This window comes from Chiloscyllium plagiosum, chromosome 7 (assembly GCF_004010195.1).
Source record: "Chiloscyllium plagiosum isolate BGI_BamShark_2017 chromosome 7, ASM401019v2, whole genome shotgun sequence".
NCBI classification, from domain to species: Eukaryota; Metazoa; Chordata; class Chondrichthyes; order Orectolobiformes; family Hemiscylliidae; genus Chiloscyllium; species Chiloscyllium plagiosum.
The window spans coordinates 5,805,298-5,824,434 of record NC_057716.1 but is presented as its reverse complement, the minus strand read 5'-3'; the positions used below and the strand labels follow the sequence as shown (position 1 = coordinate 5,824,434).

At 40.7% G+C, this 19,137-nt stretch overlaps 1 protein-coding gene and 1 long non-coding RNA gene across 4 annotated transcripts in view; one reads left to right on the top strand and one right to left on the bottom strand.

Moving 5' to 3' along the window:
• Positions 1 to 5,539: 5,539 nt before the first annotated feature.
• Positions 5,540 to 8,585, bottom strand: LOC122551270. The gene is made up of 2 exons (XR_006312071.1): positions 8,280 to 8,585; positions 5,540 to 5,838 (listed from the first exon to the last, which is right to left on the bottom strand). It is a non-coding gene; the product is annotated as an uncharacterized LOC122551270 (long non-coding RNA).
• Positions 7,687 to 19,137, top strand: part of gtf3c3 (general transcription factor IIIC, polypeptide 3) — a 54,313-nt gene continuing 42,862 nt past the window's right edge. For all 3 annotated transcript variants that reach the window (XM_043692905.1, XM_043692907.1, XM_043692906.1), the window contains exons 1-3: positions 7,687 to 7,861; positions 12,932 to 13,046; positions 17,716 to 17,888. In XM_043692905.1, coding sequence (XP_043548840.1) covers positions 7,763 to 7,861; positions 12,932 to 13,046; positions 17,716 to 17,888 — 387 coding nt within the window. In that variant the 5' untranslated portion in view covers positions 7,687 to 7,762. The remainder of the gene's footprint in view (positions 7,862 to 12,931; positions 13,047 to 17,715; positions 17,889 to 19,137) is intronic.

Here is a 19,137-nt window from a genome sequence, read left to right as displayed (position 1 = left end):
GACATTAAGTATCTATTTAACTGGTTGAAATCCATACCCTTGTACTAGAAAATAATTTGGAATATTTGTAGTGGCTAACTGAGGAGATTTAAAAAGGGAGTCAATTCAACCTTCCTCATCTGGTCATACTTGAAGGAAATTGTCTTTTTATTTTAAATCTATGTGTTGTGCCAATATGGGTGTAATTGTAGTATTACCTCTGGAATTTGCAGAGTAACAGCAATTCTTTTAAGTTAGTGTGTTTTTTCCACAAGGAGCATGAGGAAAAATGGTAAATAATAAGCATTATTTTTACAATAAGAGGGTATCCATAGATTGGAAGTATTACAGAATAATCTAGTGATTTCTCCATTAACTGAATGCTGGAATTAGAAAAATACACTTCGAGGCAATAACACCTGACAGTCAATTCCCTTCAGCTTTGCATTTAACTAAAAAAAAATCATGAATTCTTCACATGTAATGGGATGTGAGTCAGAGGATAATTGGATCAGGATTCATAAATATAGTTCAGTTTACATTTTAAAGTCTTAAATGATGTCCCTGTTTGTATTTAATACTTTGATATTATGAAAGACTGAACTATATTTATGAATATTTTATTTAAATAGAGTATTGGAGTTCATTACAGCTTGGGAGAGGCTTCCAGTAAAGGTCAAGGGGTTTGGAATTGGTACAGTGATGTGACTGGAGTTAAGGAGATAAGTGACAATGGACAATGAAACTGATACAATTACATAGAATGTGCAGTGCAGACACAGAATTTTCAGCCCAACTGCTTCATGGTGACATTTGTGCTCCACATGGACTTCTTCCCATTTGGCTATCCAATTTCATTAGCTTACACAGGCTCTTTTCTCCCTCTATCTAGTTTCATGTTACCCACTCTCCTGCCACTTCTCTATTTCCGTCATAGAATCATACAGCACAGAAACAGACCCTTCAGTCCAACCAGTTTATGCCAAACACAATCCCAAACTAAGCTAGTCCCACCTACCTGCTTCTGGCCCATATCCCTCCAAACCTTTCCAATTCATGTATCCATCCAAATGTCTTTTAAATGTTGTAATTGTACCTGCATCCACCACTTCTTCAGGAAGTTCATTCCACACTCGAACCACACTGTAAAAAATATTTGCCTCACGTCTTTAAAGTCTCTCTCCTCTCAACTTAAAAATGTGCCCCCTCGTCTTAAAACTCTCCATCTTAGGGAAAATGCAACTACCATTGACTCTACCTGTACCTCTCATTATTTTATAAACCATATCAGGTCACCTCTGAACCTCCTACAGAACACTGTGGGGCATGCAGTCTAAGTTCAGTATGGCCATCCAGACAGTCTTCTGTCACTGTTCAGGAACATTGAGAAATCCAATGCCAAGTTGACATCATGTAGAGCTTGAGGAGAAAGTGAGGTCTGCAGATGCTGGAGATCAGAGCTGAAAATGTGTTGCTGGAAAAGCGCAGCAGGTCAGGCAGCATCCAGGGAACAGGAGAATCGACGTTTCGGGCATAAGCCCTTCTTCCTGAAGAAGGGCTTATGCCCGAGACGTCGATTCTCCTGTTCCCTGGATGCTGCCTGACCTGCTGCGCTTTTCCAGCAACACATTTTCAGCCATCATGTAGAGCTTGCCCACTCCTACAGAACACAGTGAAAAAAGTCCCAGCCTATCTAGCTTTTTTCAAAATGCAAATCTTCCATACTTGGCACCATCCTGGTAAACCTCTTCTGAACCCTCTCCAGGTTGATAATATCCTTCCTACAACTAGGCAACCAGAACTGGGCAGAGAGAGGCCTCACCAATGTCCTGTACAACTTTAACATAACATCTCAACTCCTATACTCAAAGTACTGATCAATGAAGGCAAGCATGCCAAATGCCTTTTTAACCACACGTTGCCTACTGCAATAAGAACTGCTATAAGATTTTGGATTTCGAGGCTACACATTAGAAATGCATCAGATGCAAAATTGTCTTGTGTAGTACAGTTTGTAATGGCGCACTGGAGAACTTGTACCACTCTACCAACCTGCCCTCTGTAGATAGCTGGTTCTTGCCTGAGTTTTGTGACATTGCTGGATTAAAAAGTGGGGGGCATGCTTGGTCCAAACACTGCACCCAAACAGACTGTATCCTGCTGTGATGCAGCCCAGCTGCCTCTTGTAATACATTGACTCCAAGTCAACAAACATGCAGGCAGCTCTTTATTGTTTACTCTGCAAAAAGCATCCTTTCAGGGGCGAAATTTCTTTAAATGGCAGGGTATTCCATTTAAAGACAAAAGGTAATTAATCATAAGTTTTATTTTCTATTGCAAAGTATTTGGATGTATTCTGCAGTGTTTTTGGAGGTATTGTTGTTGAGGTACTGGAATTCAGAAATTATTTCGACATTCTCTCAGGGGTGGGGGAACAAGGAATAGGTAAGCTGTCCACACAGACTACAACAGGCTTGCAGAATGCAGTAACATTCAAGGAAATTTAGGCTTTACAAATCCAGCACTTTCCAGTATATTCTGTACAGTATGGAACTCGTAACTGTTGTGGCTGCATTGACTTTTCTCTTTCTGCAAAGACAGTAGTATTTCTAGACAGGGATAAAGGGAAAAAGTGAGGACTGCAGAAGCTGGAGATCAGAGTCAAGAATGTGGTACTGGAAACACACAGCAAGTCAGGCAGCATCCGAGGAGCAGGACATTGATGTTTCGGGCATAAGCACTTCATTAGGAAGGAATCCCGATTCCTGATGAAGGACTCATGCCTGAACCGTCAATTCTCCTGCTCCTCAGATGCTGCATGACTTGCTGTGCTTTTCCCGCACCACACTCGAGACAGAGATAAAGTCCCAGCACTCAGATTATTATCTAAATGTCAGGGAGTTGATTGACATCCCATGTACCCATTTACCATGCAGATGTTTAGAAAGAACTAAAGAATGCTCTCAAACTGGGGGATGGACAGAGTGTGAAGTAACCATCCTGACTTCTTGGGCACTTGTCCTATATTCATTGGATAGAAGTGTTTGAACATGCAATTGACACAAAGCAAATTACCAGGCCCTAGAAATAAATTATATGAAAATGCCCTCATTAAAAAGGGGTAGTTTTCTGCAGATGGCTTGCGGACAGCTGCCATCTTTAGATCGGTGAAACAGGAAAGATGAAGGAAGACCCTAATAGTTCTGGTACAGAGCAGTTACTGAAGAGCTACAGAAATCAACACATCTATTCATGCTCTCGTATCAGTGAACCATTTTGACTGTCACAGGTTGCCTGCTTTCACTGTCTATTCAGTTTATCACATCTATTTTGTTGCTTCTTTATAATGTTAACGAACTATCTGAAAATGACTTACGAAAAGTTCTCTCTTTACCTTAGGCATGTGTAGCCCCCAAATCCAAAATATTATAGTAGTTCCCCTAGTAGACAACATTACAGGGAAATGGAAAAGTGGCTGCAGAGTGGGCAAGCTCTACATGATGTCAACTTGGCATTGGATTTCTCAATGTTTCTGAACAGTGACAGAAGACTGTCTGGGTGGCCAGGCAATGCATACTGAACTTAGACTGCATGCCCCACAGTGTTCTGTATGTGCCACCTCATCTTAGTTTCTCACCAAAGTCCTTTGCAGTCATGCTTGTCTGCCACCGTAACCCTCTTAGGAAGCTGGCAAACAAATCATCCTTTAATCACTTTCCGATCTGCAGTGCATTTTTAGGGCTGGGTTTGAGTGGGAAGCCAGAGCTCAACATCCACACCAATTGCAAATCACTCATTGTTCCAGATAGAAGGATCATGGTGTGCTACAAGTTGAGAGCGGGTGGTACATATATTTCTGCCTTATATCATCACCTTCAATAGTCTCAATGATTCTAGGTTGAAAATGTGTTGCTGGAAAAGCACAGCAAGTCAGGCAGCATCCAAGGAGCAGGAGAATCGACGTTTTGGGCATGAGCCCTTCTTCAGGAATGAAAAGAGTGTGCCAAGCAGGCTAAGATAAAAGGTAGAGAGGAGGGACTTGGGGGAGGGGCATTGGAAATGCAATAGGTGGAAGGAGGCTAAGGTGAGGGTGATAGGCCGGAGTGGGGGTGGGGGTGGAGAGGTCAGGAAGGTAGTGCTTAACAGTGTGGCTGCTCCACTCACTGAATTGCTGAAGGTAAGAAGTTTCAGTGGACAGTGGACTGTTAGAAGGCATTTATCAGCCTGAAAGCTGTGTTAACCACTGCCCCAGTGTTAGCCACACCTAATTACGCAGAGCCGTTCAAGATGGCTATCGACGCGAGTGACGTGGGTGTTGGTGCTGTGCTCTGACAGGAAGATGATGAGAAGATAGAAAGACCTATCGGTTAATTCTCCAGGAAATTGAACATGCATCAACAAAAATATTCCTAACCTGCAATCTTCTCCCTGACCTTTCCGCCCCCACCCCCACTCTGGCCTAGCACCCTCACCTTAACCTCCTTCCACCTATTGCATTTCCAATGCCCCTCCCCCAAGTCCCTCCTCCCTACCTTTTATCTTAGCCTGCTTGACACACTCTCCTCATTCCTGAAGAAGGGCTCATGCCCGAAATGTCGGTACTCCTGCTCCTTGGGTGATGCCTGACCTGCTGCGCTTTTCCAGCAACACATTTTCAGCTCTGACCTCCAGCATCTGCAGTCCTCACTTTCTCCTCAATGATTCTAGGTGCCAAGTAGTCTCCCAGTGATGTTAAAAGCAAACTTCTTTGCAGGATTCAAAGATGCAGGTGTCCATATCCTTATCAATTCTGCACTGCTTCTTTCTATTAAGGCAACATGGTGGCTCAGTGGTTAGCATTGCTGCCTCACAGCATCAGAGACCCAGGTTCAATTCCAGCCTTGGGTGACTGTTTGTGTGGAGTTTGCACATTCTGCCTGTGGCTGCAAAGGTTTCCTCTGGGTGCTCTGCTTTCCTCCCACAGTCCAAAGATGTGCAGGTTAGGAAAATTGGCTATGCTAGAGTGGCAGTGGTTAGCACTGCTGCCTCACAGCGCCAGAGACCCAGGTTCAATTCCCGCCTTGGGCACTGTCTGTGTGGAGTTTGCACATTCTCTCCTTGTCTGTGTGGGTTTCCTCCAGGTGCTCCGGTTTCCTCCCACAGTCCAAAGATGTGCAAGTTAGGTGAATTGGCCATGCTAGATTGCCTGTAGTGTTAGGTGAAGGGGTAAATGTAGGGGAATGGGTCTGGGTGGATTGCTCTGCGGAGGGTCGATGTGAACTTGTTAGACCGAAGAGGCTGTTTCCACAGTGTAGGGAATCTAATCTAGTGCATTCCACTACTACCTACAGGAGGTAAGGTAGAATAGCACGGTGTTTGGATGATGCCATAGCTGACCAGTTAGAGGCAGTGAAAGGCATGTTTGATACTCATACATGCACAAGCCTGAGGTAGAGTACATGAGTGTTAGGTTTCAAGCATCTGGGAGTGCTGCTGGTTAGTGATGGGTGTGCGATGCATCAAGTAGTATGGAGATAAGGACTGTAGATTTCTTACACTAAAGAATGAGAACACCATCAACTCCATGTTTCTTTCCAATTTATATGTCAACCAAATTCGGACATATGTTGGCACTACTTTAGAATCACAGTGGGATTGCCCTTCCAGGATCTCTTGCAGATGAACCAACAAAACCAGATGATTGAGGCACAGATCTTAATCTTCATTTTCTTCAGTTTGAATCGTGAAAAAGGTCATCTGACAATTGGTGGTGCATCAACACCATCTGAACTGTAGTGGTTCCAGAAGGTCTAATGCCACCTTTTTAGCTGAGGCATTAAACTAGGCATCATCTGCCCTCATACATGAATGTAAAAGATGCTGTAAAAAGAAAAGAGAAGGAAAACAGTCAAAATGCAATATTGAACTGACACCTCAAGCAGAGTCATTTATTTAATTGCTATTTATGGTGGTAAATTTATGGTGTGCAGACTTGATAATGGCACAAGTTTTTCAGTACCTATATTGTTGGGAGATGCATGACAGAAACCAGTGAAGGTTCTGATGTACTCATGTGCAATATTCAGAGTAGGACAGGCAAGTGTCAAGTAACATTTACACCATACAAGTGCCAGATAATGACCATCTCCACAAGAGAATCTAACCATCACCCCTTGACATTCAATGGAATCACCGTCATTGAAACTCCACTATCAATAGGCTGCAGCTAACATTGACAAAAACTGTACCTGGATCAGTAATACAAGTACATGTCTACAACAGCAGGTCAGAAGCTAGGAATCATACAGTGAGTAATTCACATCTTGACTCTCCAAAACCTAACCACCATCTACAAGGCACAAGTCAAGAGTCTGATGGAATACTTCTCACTTGCCTGGATGAGTGCAGATCAAAAAACATTGAAGAAGCTTGACACCATCCAGGAAAAAAAAACATTCACTTGACTGGCACCACGTCCATAAATACATTTAGTCTCTCCACCACTGCCACTCAGTAGCAGTAGTGTGTACTATCCACAAGATATTCAGGAAAAATTCATCAAGCTTTCTTAGACATCACTATCCAAATCCAAATCTACTATCTCAAAGGACAAAGGCAGCATGGGAACACCACTATCTGCAAGTATCCCTACAAAACGGTACTCACTGTCCAGATTTGGAATTATATCACTGTTCCTTCAATGATACAGAATCAAAATCGTGGAACTCTCCCTAACAGCATTCTTTACCTGCGCCAATTGGACAGCAGCAGTTTAAGAAGGTAGCTCACCACCACCACCTTCTCAGGGGCATTTAGAAATGGACAATAAACACTGGCCTGAGCAGTGATACTCACATTGCATGCACACAAAAGAAAATATGCTGAAATTGCATAGGCAACCTAAACTTTCAATGGATTCATTTTCAGTGCCCTCCATTAAAGTTTCCAGCTCTAAGCTCTGTAGCAGAGACTTTGGCCAGAAATGCAGGTCTTATCCTGGTTAATACTTAGTCTAACTCAGATCAGCCAGCATAACTGGTGAGTACCATAATCCCTCTTGACCTGACCCACCACCAACCTATGAACTGACATTAGTATAACCCAGAATGACCAGAGCCGATTTTCTTTCCTGCCATTATCCCCTTGATCCAAACTAACATCTAACACTCCTCTTCATCTATCGGCAAGGGCTCCTGGATTGGACCAGGTTGACAGCCCCAGTCAGGGAACTCTTATTCCTGGCTGACCCTCATTACAATCATGACATTAAAATCATGAAAGACTCAACATAAATCCAGTTTTTCTCCCCAGCACACCCAGGCAATCAATGTTGCATTGGCCACATCAACTTGACATACAACCGAAGAACAAAAAACCAAAACAAAACTAAAAATTGTGTCTCTTTAATTGCATCTCCATTTCATGCCCAGAATCAAAGTCCGTTAAAGAAATGATTTCCTCCACTTCATTTGTTTAAAACAGACTTCAGTTTTACATTTGAAGTCTGTCAGTTTTGAAGAAATTTCATAATAAATTACAAGATCATGTCAACCACTTGAACTAGGCTCTGGTCACAATAAGTTGCCAATGAAAACAGTTGAACAATGAGGAGATAATTTATAACTTTCTGTATGAAAGTATATGAAAATCGAAGCAAGGACCAAAGGGACCAGAAAATCAGGCCTTTTTAAAGGAGGGGGAATGGAAAGCCCGGAACAAACATACGGCCTCGGCGTTCCATCGGACGGTACAGGCTGAAAGGACTGAGAGATGAGTGTCACACTGTAATCTGTCCGGGTCGAAAATGTCTGGCTTTAGCCCCGAGCTGATCGACTACTTGGAAGGAAAGATCACATTTGAGGAATTTGAACGGCTCCGGGAGGAGAGGAAAGCCACAGAAAGGGTGAGAGACTCGAACAGTTCTCTCCCCCGAAACCCACTGTCCTTTACAACAACATCTTTTATCCATCATCCCAGAGGACACGCCTAATCGCACCTTTCAGTGTTAAACAGTCACAGTTAGATTACAGATTACATTACAGTGTGGAAACAGGCCCTTCGGCCCAACAAGCCCACACTGACCCGCCGAAGCGTAACCCACCCAGACCCCAACATTTACCCCTTTACCTAACACTACGGGTAATTGAGCATGGCCAATTCACCTGACCCTGCACATCTTTGGACAGTGGGACTGTTCTTCACCCAAGTGTCAGCCTGCGTTAAGGACCAGATATTTCCGTCTTCAGACGGTCGGAGATTGTTAATTGGTTATTACTGGGACATTTAAACTTCTGATGGATAATTGCCCAGCGTCTACAAACCTCTGCTTTAGAGCTGGAGACTTGATGGTTCCGACAGCTTCATTGTTGTTGGGGATAAGGGGAGCACGACTTGCTCTAACTCCTAGTCTGTTGTAAAACTGATACCCCCCCCTGCCCCACTGCAAATCACTCACATTGATGCCCTGCCTCTGAACCCTTGTGGAATACTCTGGTCAGATACAAACTCTGACCTGGCACATCCAAATCCCACCCACACTTACTCGCTACCCTACATAGAGTCACAGATGTACAGCATGGAAACAGTCCCTTCGGTTCCAATCGTCTGCACTGATCAGATATCCTAACCTAATCTAGTCCCATCTTCCAGCACTTGGCCCATATCCCTCTAAACCCATTCTATTCATACACACATTCAGATGCCTTTTAAATATTGTAATTGTACCAGCCTCCACTTCCTCTGGCAGCCCATTCCATACAAGCACCACCTGTGTGACTAAGTTACCCCTTAGGCTCCTTTTAAAATTTTCCCCTCTCACTCTAAACCTATGCCCTCTAGTTCTGAACTAGTTACAGGATAATACATGGCTTGGAAAGGGTGGACGCTAGGAAATTGTTTGTTAGGCGAGGAGACTAGGACCCGCGGACACAGCCTTAGAATTAGAGGGGGTAAATTCAGAACAGAAATGCGGAGACATTTCTTCAGCCTGTGGAATTCATTGCCGCAGAGTGCAGTGGAGGCCGGGACGCTAAATGTCTTCAAGGCAGACATTGATATATTCTTGATGTCACAAGGAATTAAGGGTTATGGGGAGAACGCTGGTAAGTGGAGTTGAAATGCCCATCAGCCATGATTGAATGACGGAGTGGACTCGATGGGCCAAATGGCCTTACTTCCACTCCTAGGTCTTATGGACTCACCCCATGTGGGGGAAAAGTCATGAACCATATGGTATTAAAGTCTTTTACCCACCTATCATTATAGCCTATTCCCCCCCAATAATGTTTGTGCTGGAAATGATTGCCACTTGGCAGAAGCTTCAGCCTTCTATATTTAAATTATTGCATGGGGCTTGAACTCACAACAGTTTGATTCAGAGGTGAATTTGTTACTCAGTCACCAGCCACAAAAATATCCTGCTTATCATAATCATCTTTGGTGTGCATTATATACAGCCCCTTTTCCAAGGCCCTGAGCAGAATGCATACACCTCCTTTACTCACCGAGTGTTAACTCAATGCAGTCCTTCCTCAAACTAATCATTTTCTTCTTGATAAATTGAATAAAATATATGCATGCACAAATGTATCAGAAAGACAGATAACTAACATTCATAAACAGTGTGACTGTAAAACCTCAGGCATATATTCACTATGTGTAACTGCCAGATGTTCACAAATTAATTAATTAGCTTGGTGTACTAAATTCTCTAATGTTACAACCTTAACAAGGAGATTTACTGACTTAACTTTTTCACATTGATACCATGGGCAAGCTGTGTGTAAAGAGGTATTAGTAGAAGTTCAGAGGAGCCAAATTAGAAATAGGAGCCTTTGCTTTCTCATAATGAATTCTCTGCTTGGAGGCAGGTCTGATCTACACCAGCTGTTCAGCAATCTGAACCACCTGGATCCTCTCTTCTCCCTCAGAAAAAGTACAATTTGTTGTGGCAGCATAAATTTTATGTGCATGTTGGAGCCCAAAACATTACATGTCTGACCAGGAGTATTTCCCACTCTTACTGTGTGCCATTGGCATATGTTGGAAAGATTTGAAAATTGATACTAACCTGTTTTGCCATCAAGTCATAGAGTGGCACTTGAAAACTTCTGACGCAGGCAGGTATGCTATCAGGAACAAAAACAAATTGCTGGAAAATCTCAGCAGGTCTGGCAGCATCTGTGCGGAGAAATCAGAGTTAATGTTTTGAATCCAGTAACCATTCTTTTGAACCGATTGTAGTTCGAGAAGAGTAGTTTTTATGCAGAAGATAGCCACTGAATAAATGATAGGTCAATAGAGCCCAAAGAGAGAGAAGAACAGTTGGACAAACAAAGGAATGGATAACAGCCTAGGAGAATGAATAATAGCTAATGGGGTCTATTTGTAGCTAACGATGGGTAGTGTGTAATAGCAGACTATGTGATAACAAGGCCTGGTGTGTGGGGTTAGGGTAAGGACATGTTGAACTTGATATTGAGTCCAGAAGATTGCACAGTTCCCAAGCGGAAAATGAGGTGCTATTCTTCCAGCTTGTGCTGAGTTTCGCTGGAGCACTGCAGCAAGCCTGAGACAGTGATGTTGGCCAGGGAACAAAGTGGTGTGTTCAAATGGCAGGCAACTGGAAGCTCAGAGTCTTTTTTGTGGATAGAACGTGTTCTGCGAAGCATGATGTGGAGGAGCCAGTGTTGGACTGGGGTGGACTAAGTTAAAAATCACACAACATCAGGTTATCGTCCAACAGGTTTATTTGGGCAATTCAGGTTTGGTAAGTATATAATTTTACTTGCATGACACTGTAATTTTTTGCTATAAATTCTGTGTCTTGTGGTCCTTCTCCACAACCACCTGAACAAGGAGTGGCACTCTGAGAGTTTCCAAATAAACCTGTTGGAGTATAACCTGGTGTTGTGATTTTTAACTTCCTGCAAAGCAGTTACCCAGTCCAAGCTTTGTTTCCCCAACATCGAGACGTCCACATCGTGAGCAGCGAAAACGGTGGACTGGATTGAGTGAAGTGTGGGTAAAGCACAGCTTCACCTGGAAGTTGTGTTAGGGACTTTGGATACTGAAGAAGGAGGAAGTATATGGACAGTATTACACCTTCTGTGGTTGCGTGGAGAATACCATGGGGACTGTGTGGGGTGGTGTTGGGACTGAAGGAGTGGACCAGGGTGTCCTGGAGGGAACAGTGACAAGAGAGGGGAGGAAATATATGTCTAGTAGTGGCATCCTGCTGGGCTGGCAGAAATAGTGGCTAATGATCTTCTACCTGTGGATGCTGGTGAGATGGTAGGTGAGGATAAGGAGCCCCCCTATCGCTATGGTGGGAAGGATGAGAGAGTGTGGAAGCTAACATGTTGGAGATGGGTCAGACTTGGCTGAGGGCCCTGTCAACTATGGTGCTGGGGAATGCTTGGTTGAGTAAGAAGGTGGACATTTTGGCATTAGCATCATCAGAACAGATGTGACAGAGACAGAGGAACTGGGACAACAGAATGGAGTCTTTACTAGAAGTAGTATGTGAGCATGCATAGTCAAGGTAACTGTGGGAGACAGTGGTTTGTAGTGGATATTTGTGGCCAGCCTATCTCCAGAAATGGAAACACATGTTGACAATGAGAAGGGAAGAATCAGAGATGGTGAGAGCGGGCTGGAAATTGGAATTACATTTATAGACATAGGGATACTATCACTATGCCACAAGTTCTTTGACCTCTACTGCACAGGTAATGTTGTACTATAATCTGGAAGTATTAGAATCTAATGACTGACAGTGAAAGGAATATGCAGATAATTCATATATTTTATGTAAAATACACCAGTGGTTAGTTTGAAGTTCTAATTGCCTCAAGAGCATGTTTTTGGATGATTTTCTTGTGAGTGAATTGATTTTGTTTTAGATAGCTGTTTTCTTAAACCACTGCAATTCTTGTGATGTAAGCCCATCCATTTGGATGTTGATGAATGAGTTGCAGAATTTTAACTGAGTGACCGTAAAGGATATTTTTCTGAGTTAAGATGGTGTCTGACTGGAAATGAAATTTGCCTTTGTGATATTTCAAAGTTCTGTATAAGTAGTAAATGTTCTCAACATTCTCAGCGTATTATTGCAGAGAATCTTTTTTTTTCTCAAATGAGGAAATATCTTATATTTTGGATGAGGGTACGAGATGGATCAACAGTCTGATGTAAAGATTTTAGGAATTGGAGTAAAACTTGGAGGAGAAGCATTTTGTGCTAAATGAGAATTGAAATTGACTGTTAATGATGTGGTAAATGTAAATTTTGTTCATGATTACCTGAATTGAGCATTTTTAGGTGTGAGCTCACTGTACTTATATTGTAAGTGTGTTAATTTTATAATTGGTTAAAAAAACAAGGAAATATGAAATGGATGCATGATTTTAACATATTTTCATCTATGATATGTGTTTGCTATGAATATGATATAGAGTCATAGAGATGTACAGCATGGAAACAGACCCTTCGGTCCAAACCTTTCCTATTCATATACCCATCCAAATGCCTCTTAAATGTTATAATTGTACCAGCCTCCACCACATCCTCTGGCAGCTCATTCCATACACGTACCACCCTCTGCGTGAAAAAGTTGCCCCTTAGGTCTCTTTTATATCTTTCCTCTCTCACCCTAAACCTATGCCCTCTAGTTCTGGACTCCCCGACCCCAGGGAAAAGACTTTGTCTATTTATCCTATCCATGTCCCTCATAATTTTGTAAACCTCTATAAGGGCACCCCTCAGTCTCCGACGCTCCAGGGAAAACAGCCCCAGCCTGTTCAGCCTCTCCCTGTAGCTCAGATCCTCCAACCCTGGCAACATCCTTGTAAATCTTTTCTGAACCCTTTCAAGTTTCACAACATCTTTCCGATAGGAAGGAGACCAGAATTGCACACAATATTCCAACAGTGGCCTAACAAATGTCCCAATGTGATAAGTGTTTTTTGTTTAGGAAGCCGTTGGTGATGGAGTGACTGAAGATGAAGCAGAAATCACTGCAGTTGAAGATCAAGTTGGCCCTTCCAGGGCTCCTCACAGCCGAAACAAGCAAAAACCAAATGATTTAGGTACATCATTAATCTAATTTAGAAAAGCTTGTCAGTGCCACTTTTCAAGCAAGAAATTATAGATGTTGCTATGGTATATAGAAAATTAAAACATAAAAATTATTTTGGTTTATTCAATTAAATGATACCATTTACACATTGTAAATTTCTAATTGGTAAAGCATTTGGCAAGCTAGATAATATAGATTTAGCAGGGTCTGCTCCTACTGTGAAGTGGGTTACATCCTACTTGATGTCTTGCATTTAAAACAGTAACTTTCGTCAATATAGTGCCTTGAGCACAATCAACTAACTTATTTAGTAGAATGATCTTTTTGAAACTACTTTTTAAACTCATTGACTTTCTGACATCTTTAAAAAAAATGCACATCGAACTCTGTCAGAAATAGTAAGTGAAATTCATTTTCCTTCATTTTCAAAGCCAAGTTTCCAAGTAACAATAATCTTTGTTAAAATCTGATTTTTGCTGAAGCAGTGAGAACTGCTTTCTGATATGTAATTGTCGTAATCTGTCGAAGATAAAAAAAAAAACGACCTGGTATTTAAATAGTGCTTTTTGCTATAACTATTTGTCGCCTAGCATATACAGCCAATAAAGTACATTTTGAAGTGCAGTCCCTGTTGTAAGGTAGGAAACATAAGGACAAGTATTGTGCTCATTTCTCCATGACTTGTGATCTTGTGCTTTCCTCTCTGATAGGAGTCTCCCATGTTTAACATCAATGAGCAATTAAATTTGAAAAAATATTGCATCAGTTAGTTTCCCGTTGCTTTCCTCATGTACTTAAAGGAAGCACACTTCCTGATGGATAAGTAGCCAGTGTTTCCTAAAAGTGTCACCGTTCGCCACCAAATATCGATGCTTCATAATTCTGAGAATGGGACCATCACAAGGGATTCTGGAGATTTGCAAATGGGCAGGAATGACCACTCCCTACGTCTCAAATGACTTTGATATCCTTCACGTGTGAAGAAGTTTCCATTTAAACACCATGTGTGTAATCTCCAAAATTCAACTGGAGATGAGAGAAAATTGAAGGTTCCTCAACTTTATATAATGTGTTTGCTTCAACTTGCCACCCTTTGTCTCGTTCAGACAGACCTCGTATAATTTTTATATCTGACTCATCATAAAGCGATACAGCACAAAAGGAGATCACACATTCAGCTGTTGTCATCCCAGTTGTATGAAAGACTTCTAGCTTACATTTTTCCCATTAACCCTGAAAGTTAGTTCTATTTAAATACTTGTCTGGTTGCCCTTTGAAATTACTGTGAATCTGATTTCATCACTCTTTCAGGTAATGTGTTCCACATCATAACAACTGTTGGTGTGAATTAGTTTTTTCCTTATTTCCTTTCTTTTGTTAATTTTTAAAAATCTGTGACCTCTCATTATTGACACACTTGTGATCTTATTTTATAGGAGTCTCCCATGTTTAAAATCCATGAGCAATTAAATTTGAAAAAAAATTGCATCAGTTAGTTTCCCATTGCTTTCCTCATGTACTTAAAGGAAGCACACTTCCTGATGGATAAGCAGCTAGTGTTTCTCCCTACTTGAATTATCACAGCCATTTCTGATTTGATTGCATCTGTTAGGTCTTCCTATAACCTTCTATGGTCCAAAGAGGAAAAAAAAACTATCCTGTCCAAGTAACTGAAATCTCCAATATTCCATGTATAAATGCCCACAAATTCCATAAATCCCCACTATTCAATGCTCCTATTCACAAAGGTATGTGTCCAAAATATTTACCTAACCATCCTGGCAACTTCCTTGCCACCTTCGAAGACTTATGAAAATGTGCTTCCAGATTCCTCTGCTTTTGCACCCATCTCAAAATAATACCATTTCGATTATAGAGTCGTAGAACTGTACAACATGGAAACTGACCTTTCAGTCAAACTCAATCATGATAACTGATATCCTAAATTAATCTAGTCCCATTTGGCCCATTTCCCTCTAAACCTTTTCTATTCATATACCCAACTCGATGCCTTTTAAATGTTGTAATTGTATCAGCCTCCACCACCTCCTCTGGCAGCTCATTCCATACATGCATCACCCTATGTGTGAAAAAGTTGCTCCTTAGGTGTCTTTAAAATCTTTCCCCTTTCACCTTCAACCTTCAACCTATACCTCCTTGTTTTGGACTCCCCTAGCCTGAGGAAAAGACCTTGGCTATTCATCCCATCCATGCCCTTTATGATTTTATAAATCTCTATAACATCACCTCTTAACCTTCAACACAAGGCAAAATAGCCCCAGCATATTTAGCTTCTCCCTATAGCTTAAACCCTCCAACCCTGACAACATCCTTGTAAATCTTTTATGCACTCTTTTCAAGTTTAACAACATCTTTCCTATAGCAGGGAGTCTGGACTTGAATGCATTATTCCAAAAGTGGCCTAGCCAATTTCCTTTCCAGCCACAAAATGACATCCCAACTCCCCACTCAAAACACTGACCAATTAAGGCACGCATACCTAAAGCCTTCTTCACTACCCTGGTACGTGCGACTCCACTTTAAGAAACTACGAAGCTGCACCTCAAGGTTTCTTTGCTCGGCAACACTCTCCAGGGCCCTGTCATTAAGTGTATCAGTCCTGCTCTATTTGCCTTACCAAAATGCAACACTTCACACTTATCTAAATTAAACTCCATCTGCCATTCCTTGGCCCATTGGCCTATCTGATCAAGGTCCTTTTGTACTCTGAGATAACCTTCTCTGTCCACTACATAACTCCTCCATGTTGTTTCTTTTCAAGCATACACTCTATACATACTTATATTGAATTGTATCTTCAATGTGTCCACCCATTTCAATATTCGGTCAGTGTTCCTGAAAATTGGCATGCTTCTGCTTTCTGTTTACTAAATTGCCAAGTTTTATACCATCTTCAAAGTAGGAAACTGTATTTCCTATAATCAAATCCATATCATTTCTATATAATGATGACCAAAGATCCTAATACTAGCTTTAGGGCATGCCACTCCATGTCTTTCTCGAGTTGGAGGAATGTCCATTCACCTCTATTTTCTGCCTCCTGGCACATGGCCAATTACATTCTTATAATAACATATCTTCTGAAGAATTCTTTTATATGGTATTACCAAATGTGTTTTGAAAGTGTAAATACACCCATTGGACTACCTTCATCAATTCACTCTGTTATTTGATTAAAGTGTTCAATAAGGAAGTTTAGTCAGAAATGACTGATCTTTATTGTATCCATGTTGGTTGTCCCTTACTATACGGCTCAGATGGCTGATGGTGATTTGTGATGAGGAGTGATGCTAACAGCTTGGGTTTAATTCCTGTACCAGCTGAGGTCACCATGAAGGTCCTGTTTTCTCAACTTCAGCCCTTGCCTTAGGGGTGATGACCCACTGGTTAACCAGTCATCTCCCAGCAACCCTGGGGTCCTCTGGAACAATGGTAACTTGACTTTACTTAATTATGATTCCCCAGTGAAAATTAATTCTGTTCTGACAATAATTAATTCTTTAACTGTTATTAGACTGATATATCTGTAGTCATCAGATTTATACTTCTCTCCTTGTTTTGAACAGGTCTGTAACAGTTGCAATCCTCCAGTAGTCTGGCAATGCTCCCATATCCAAGGAGAGTTGAAAGATTATGGTTTGAGCCCCTGGTATCTCCATCCTAACTTCCCTCAGAAATCCTGATGAATCCCATCAAAATTGAAATCAAGTGGTTTAAATGGGTTTTACACTGTGCGTAAATGTACTTTGAGCTACTCCATTTCAATGCCCTAGTTTGCATTGAAAATGTTGTTTTGGTGTAGAAACATCTGTATCTCAGAGTACAACAGGACCTTGATCAGATAGGCCAATGGGCCAAGGAATGGCAGATGGAGTTTAATTTAGATAAGTGTGAAGTGTTGCATTTTGGTAAGGCAAATAGAGCGGGACTGATACACTTAATTTGATATATTCACTCCCATGTGTGGCTGGGAACACATACTTGGATCAGTTTACAAATAGGACACAGCTGTGTTCAATGGTTTTGTTTGCAGTTTGCAATATTGCATTGGTAATAAAATATTTGATAGTAACTAATGTTTTGAATATTAAATATCCATTTGAGTGAAGGAAAGACTTCATTCATATACCATCTCTCACAGCATCAGCTATTCAAAAGCACTTCGCAGTTTGAATTATTTTGACATGTACTAACAGTTGTTATGAAGTGTCAGCCTGATGGAAAAGGTTATCCTAAGCCAATTTTTACAGTTTCTCCAACTTGTTCTGGGTGCAGGGCACACATTAAAAAGAACCTTTGTAAATTAGTATAGTGTTACTATTTATGATATAATGATTTTATGATATAAAAGCAAACCATGCAAGAGACTCAAAAAGATCTGTCCGCATTCGTAGAGAGAGAAAAATAGAGATAACGTTTCAAATCCAATAGTATTCTCCTTTGGATGATTTTATGATCCCGAATTAAGTCTGGTACTGGAAGATGATAAAAAATGAAGAGACTACATTTCCTAAAACACGTAAAGGGTGAAAATCCTATTATTATAAAATATACAGTGAATTGTTAACTGTCTTTGTTTTTATTTCAACTTTAGTTGTGAATATTTAACTTCCTCTAAACAAGCACAAATTCAAAATTAGCAATTGTTTATTCTGCAGAAGAAACTTCTGATGGTGTTAGCAAGTCTGTCCATCGGGTTTTTGCTTCGATGTTTGGTGATCATGTAAGTGATGATGATGATGAGGAACAGGAACAAAGTGAACAGCTCTCTGCTGGAGAAGTTTTTGCCTTAGAAATGGAGCTACACCGGGAACATAAGAAAATGCAAAGGGTGAGCAAATTGCAACACTCAGCACATAGAAGATGCTACATTGAAATTAATTGAGTGTGAAAACCACTTTCTGAGGAAAAAACCCTTTAGTAATGCCAATGAGTATAAAAATGTAATCTCTTATATACTTTTAAACACAATAGATACTATGATTTGAAACTTTAGTTTAAATTTTGAAATTAATAAACTTTTAACAATAATCTGAAATTGCTCTTTGAATTACTATTTATGAATCTTTCCAGGTAGAATTGTCCATAATTTGTATAGTTTGAATCCCAGAAAAATTAGGAAATGCGAGACCTTTTGGGTCATCACAAATATATTACAGTATGTCAGATTATTTATGATAAATTCTCAATATGGTGAGGCCATTTCTGAAGGGTAATGGTGTAGAGGAGAATCAAAATAATTTTTTTTCAATGGCTTAGTTTTGATTTTCAGGGACTTCGTTTGCATTCTCAATAACTCTTTTGCGAGGTTGTGCATTTATATCAGAACATTAACGACTGTATTTGTGCTGATGTATGGGGTGTATGGATCTCGCACACAAGCAGAATTAGAAGAATTCATTGGGATCCTCAAAAGACGTCACCACTCCATTAAGGTTAAAATCACAAACTCAAGGGAAGCATTAATTTTCTAGAGACCACAGCACTTAAATTAGTAGACGACAATATTTGTTTACTTCAAGCATACTTGTCTCTAATTATTTTCAAGCTTGTTATCATGTTTTTTTCCTGAAACTTCTTTATTCCACTAATATAAGGGAGGATTGAGATACAGTGTGCAATGGCATAAGTTAGCAACAAATGTTTTCTTAAAATAAAGGTGCTTAAAGTAAGCAAATAGTTAACTCCCAGGAAAGACAATTGATTCCTGTTCAATTGAGACTTTTAGCTGGGAATTGGATTAGCATCTGTTGAGAAGGAGACTTGAGAGTTATGAACATATTAATATTATTTTTAATATTTTCAGAGGAGATAAGCAGATGAAGCCTATTCTTCTTAATGTGATGAGAACATAAGAACTAGGACAGGAGTAGGCCAGCCAGCCCTTCGAGCCTGGTCCACCATTCAATAAGATTATGGCTGATCTTTTCATGGCCTCAGCTCCACGTACCCGCCCTCTCCACGTACCCATCGTAACCCTTAATTCATTTATTGTTTAAAAAAAATCTATCTTAGCTTTAAAAACGTTTACTGAAGTACTGTCAACTATTTCACTGGGCAGGGAATTCCATACATTCACA